The sequence below is a fragment of the Onychostruthus taczanowskii genome, unplaced genomic scaffold (assembly GCF_017590055.1).
Source record: "Onychostruthus taczanowskii isolate IOZ18803 unplaced genomic scaffold, ASM1759005v1 scaffold394, whole genome shotgun sequence".
Lineage (NCBI taxonomy): Eukaryota > Metazoa > Chordata > Aves > Passeriformes > Passeridae > Onychostruthus > Onychostruthus taczanowskii.
The window spans coordinates 77,087-81,949 of NW_024501393.1; the positions used below are offsets into that span (position 1 = coordinate 77,087).

General features: G+C 62.4%; 1 protein-coding gene across 1 annotated transcript in view; it reads left to right on the plus strand.

The window, feature by feature from the left end:
* Window positions 1-1,694: 1,694 nt before the first annotated feature.
* Window positions 1,695-4,863, plus strand: part of LOC121340074 (forkhead box protein P3-like) — a 5,075-nt gene continuing 1,906 nt past the window's right edge. The window contains 6 exon segments of the mRNA XM_041412472.1: window positions 1,695-1,714; window positions 3,857-3,917; window positions 4,017-4,107; window positions 4,110-4,261; window positions 4,468-4,536; window positions 4,639-4,771. Of these exon segments, the coding sequence (XP_041268406.1) occupies window positions 1,695-1,714; window positions 3,857-3,917; window positions 4,017-4,107; window positions 4,110-4,261; window positions 4,468-4,536; window positions 4,639-4,771 (526 nt within the window).

Consider the following 4,863-nt stretch of genomic DNA (forward strand, 5'->3'; position numbering starts at 1 on the left):
TGGGGGTCCCGGTGGGGTGGGGGGGGGTGGGGGCCAGGCACCTGCTCTGCTCCACCCCCACCCAAAAATCCACCGCACCCCCTCCCTTATTTCCTGCCGGCTCGGGTTCGGTTTCACCTCTCTTCGAGCTGGGGAAGTCCCGAGGGGTGGAAAAACACCCAAACCCACCCCAAAAAATGGGGAGGGGTCCCGGGTGGTACACCCAGAACGGTTTTGGGGTAAAACCCGACCGATTCGGGGCTGGAAAACATCAAAACCTGACTTTCAACCGAGTGGATTTTGGGGTGGAAAAAAAAAAAAGGGGCGAAACTCGGGGGGCCTGCGGGTGGAAAAAGCCCCCAAAATTTGGAGGTGCCGGGGGGGAGCTTTTAAAAGGGGGGGGAGATTTAAAAACCTCAGCAGATTTTAGGGATTTGGGGGTACCCAAGAGATTTGGGGCCATTTGGAGGAGGTGTTCAAGTTGCTTTTTCCGCCAGCGTCATTTTGGGGCATTTCGGGCGTTTCGGTGGCGTTTGTGGGGGATGGGACGTGGCGGGGGGACAAACTCCTGCATTTTTTGGGACCCCAAGCGCTTCAAGACATCATTTTTGGGGGGATTTCTGCCTGGCTGCTTTAGGGGTATCCCTGCCCAGCAGTTTTGGGGTGTTTTATTGAATTTGAGGGCGTTTCTCCTCGTTTTGGCGCAGCTCAGCCTGCTCGATTTGCGGCGTTTCTTCCTGGCCATTTTTGGGTGAATCTCTGCTTTTTAGGGGTTTTTTTGCCTGGCTGGTTTGGGGTGTTTCTCCTCATTTTGGGGACTCTCTGTTCAGACGTTTTGGGGTTTCTCTGCCTGACAAATCTGGGTTGTTTTGGGGCATCTCTCCACATTTTGAATTTCCTCTTTATGGCCATTTTTAGGGTGTTTCTGCCTGGCTGTTTTGGGTCGTTTTGTCTCGTTTTAGGGTGTCCTTGACCATTTTTGGGTGTTTTGTCTCGTTTTGGGATGGCTCTGGCCATTTTGGGCTGTCTGTGCCATTATTTTGGGACATTCCTCCTCGTTTTGGGACCTCGTTTTAGGGTGTCCTTGACCATTTTTGGGTGTTTTGTCTCGTTTTGGGATGGCTCTGGCCATTTTGGGCTGTCTGTGTTATTTTGGGACTTTCCTCCTCGTTTTGGGACGTCTCTGTCTGGGCATTTGGGGCGTTTTTGCTCTCTTGTTTTGGGGCATTTGTTAGCATTTTAGGGCCGGTTTGGGGGGTCTGTGCCTCATCATTTGGGGCCATTTCTCTGCATTTTGGGGGTGTCTCTGCCCAGCTGAGCGTGGCACCATTTTGGGGCATTTCTGTGGGTTTTAAGGAATTTCTCCCTGCTTGTTTTGGGGTGTCTCTGCCCAGCTCTTTCGAGGCATTTCCCAATATCTCTGCCCAATTTGGGGTGTTTCTATCTGGCTTTTTTAGGGTAATTTCCCTACTTTTTGGGGTGTCTTGCCGTGATGGCTTCGGGCTGTCTCTACCCTCCCAGTTTGTGCCATTTCTCCACCTTCATCCCACACATTTCAGCGCATTTCTCTGCCCTTTTGGGGCATTTCTCTGCCTTTTGGGGTGTCTGTTTGGGTCTGGGGGGGCCCATCCCGACCCCCCGCCCCCGCCGTGACTCAGGGCTGTGGTTTCCCGTCTATAAATCGGAGGTGGAAGCGCCCGGTGTGGCCCAGAGCCATGGCGGGCACCCGGGACCCGTGAGCGGGGGCACTGGGAGCCAGGTGCCGCCACTGGGATGGACTGGGAGGGACTGGGATGGACTGGGAGGGACTGGAAGCACACCGGGGTGGACTGGGAGCCACTGGGGTGGACTGGGAGGGACTGGGAGCACGCTGGGAGCAGGCTGGGAGGGACTGGGAGCACGCTGGGAGCAGGCTGGGAGGGACTGGGAGCACGCTGGGAGCAGGCTGGGAGGGACTGGGAGCACACTGGGATGGACTGGGAGCCACTGGGATGGACTGGGAGCCACTGGGATGGACTGGGAGCCACTGGGATGGACTGGGGGGGACTGGGAGCCACTGGGATGGACTGGGAGGGATGGGAGCACACCGGGGTTGACTGGGAGCATGCTGGGAGGGATTGGGAGGGACTGGGAGGGATTGGGAGGCACTGGGAGCACTCTGGGAGGGATTGGGAGGCACTGGGGGGCACTGGGAGGGACTGGGAGCACGCTGGGAGGCACTGGGAGCAAACTGGGAGGGACTGGGAGGAATTGGGAGGCACTGGGAGCACAGTGGGAGGGAATGGGAGGGATTGGGAGGCACTGGGAGCACACTGGGAGCACGCTGGGAGGGACTGGGGGCACTGGGAGCAAACTGGGAGGGACTGGGAGCATGCTATGAGGGACTGGGCAGCACTGGGAGGGACTGGGAGCACACTGGGTGTACTGGGAGCACGCTGGGAGGCACTGGGAGCATGCTGGAGGGCACTGGCGTGATGCTGAGTGGGACTGGGGGGCCCAGGATTGATACTGGGTGAGACTGGGAGGGACTGGGATGGACTGGGAATACACTGGGAGGGACTGGGAGGGCTCTGGAGGGGACTGGGAGGGACTGGGATGGACTGGGGAGTGCTGGGAGGGGCTGGAGGAGCACGGGGATGGGAAAATGGAGGGACTGAGAGGGACTGGGATTGGAGTGGCTGGCACTGGAGGACGGGCTGAGGTTTACTGGGGAAACTGGGAAGGGGATTGGGAGGCACTGGGAGCACACTGGGAGCACGCTGGGAGGGACTGGGGGCACTGGGAGCAAACTGGGAGGGACTGGGAGCATGCTATGAGGGACTGGGCAGCACTGGGAGGGACTGGGAGCACACTGGGTGTACTGGGAGCACGCTGGGAGGCACTGGGAGCATGCTGGAGGGCACTGGCGTGATGCTGAGTGGGACTGGGGGGCCCAGGATTGATACTGGGTGAGACTGGGAGGGACTGGGATGGACTGGGAATACACTGGGAGGGACTGGGAGGGCTCTGGAGGGGACTGGGAGGGACTGGGATGGACTGGGGAGTGCTGGGAGGGGCTGGAGGGAGGGACTGGGAGGGACTGGGAGGGACTGGGAGGGACTGGGATTGGAGTGGGTGGCACTGGAGGACGGGCTGAGGTTTACTGGGGAAACTGGGAAGGAGTGGGATGGACTGGGAATGCACTGGGATGGACTGGGAAAGACTGGGAGGGACTGGGGGGGACTGGGATGGACTGGGGATACTGGAAAGAACTGGGGGAAACTGGAAATGACTGGGAAGACTTGGGATGACAATGGGAGGGACTGGGATGGATTGGGAGGGACTGGGGGGGACCGGGGCTTACTGGGGATACTGGAAATGACTTGATGCTTACTGGGAGAGACTGGGAAGGCAATGGGATAGACTGGGAGGGACTGGGAAGGACTGGGGGGGACTGGGGATACTGGAAATGACTCGGTGCTTACTGGGAGAGACTGGGAAGACAATGGGATAGACTGGGAGGGACTGGGAAGGACTGGGGGGGACTGGGGATACTGGAAATGACTCGGTGCTTACTGGGAGGGTTTGGGATGACAATGGGAGGGACTGGGATGTACTGGGAGCTCAGCAGGGTGATGGTGGCTGGGATGAGCAGTGCCACTGGAAGATGGGAGCGGGCTCACCCCATACTGGGAGCACTGGGATGTACTGGGGGGGGTAACTGGGCCGCTGTCCCCCCCCCCGCGGGTTCCGGCGGTGACGCAGGACCTGCAGGGGACACGTGTCCAGGCCTGGCACACGCGGCTGTCACCCGGGGGGGTTTGGGGGGGACCCTCGGTGTGTCTTTGGGGGGGGTCTCACCCCTGCCCCCCCCCAGGCAGCGCCGCCCCCCCCGCAGCCCCCAGGAGCGGCCCACGGTGCTGACCCGCGCTGAGGGGGGCGTCCCTCGGAGCGCCCAGGTGCGGGACGGAGGAACACAAATTTGGGGAGGGGGGGGGTCTGACTCAGGATGGGGGGGTCACCTTCTCCCCCTCCCCCTCCCCCCCCCAAACCCACAGGTGCCGCCCGAGGGGGGGTCGTGCCCCCCCCTGCTGCAGGTGCAGCACCCCGGGGTGTTGGTGATGCGAACCCGGCTGCCCCCGGCGCACGGTGAGACCCCTCCCCACCTTTCACACCTTCCCCTCCCCCCGGGGGGGGGCCTCCCTCTTGAGAATCCCCCCCCCCAAAATTCCTCCGCCGTGAGCCGGGGGAGGTGGCTCAGTGCCTGCGGCAGCTGGAGAGGATCCAGGAGCTGGAGCAGCAGGTGAGGGGACCCCCAAAACCCCCCCTGAGACCCCCAAATCCCTCCCCAAAAAAAACCTCCTCCCTCCAAACCTGTGCCACTCCCATCCCCGCCAGATCCAGGACCCCCCCGAACCTGTGTGCCCCCAAATCATCACCTGACCAGCCCCGTGCCCCCCCCGTGTCCCCCCCAGCCCGTGTGTGACCCCCAAACCTGTCCCCCCCCAGCTGGCCCGCGAGCGGCACCGCCTGGGGCTGTTGCAGGCTCAGCTCCTCCGGAGGGGCCCCCCCAGCACGGTAAGGGGGGGAACGCACCCCAAAACATGGTGCGGGGAGGGGAGGGTTGGGACCCCCCCATGGCGGTGCCACCCCCTCACCTGTGTGCCCCTCCCCCCCCAGGTTCTCCCCGGGAAGGGCCCGGCCGGGCTCCCCCCGATTTGGGGTCCCGCAGCCCCCCCCGAGGCAGAGGGGGACCCCGAGATGCTGCTGCCCCCCCCGGGGCACCCCTGGGAGCGTGGGGGGCTCTGCCCAGGTGAGCGCTGGGTTTGGGGGGTGGGGGTGACCCCCTAAATAACCGGGGGGGGGGGCTGGGGCTGGCTGACCCCCCCCCCCCCCCCCCCAAGT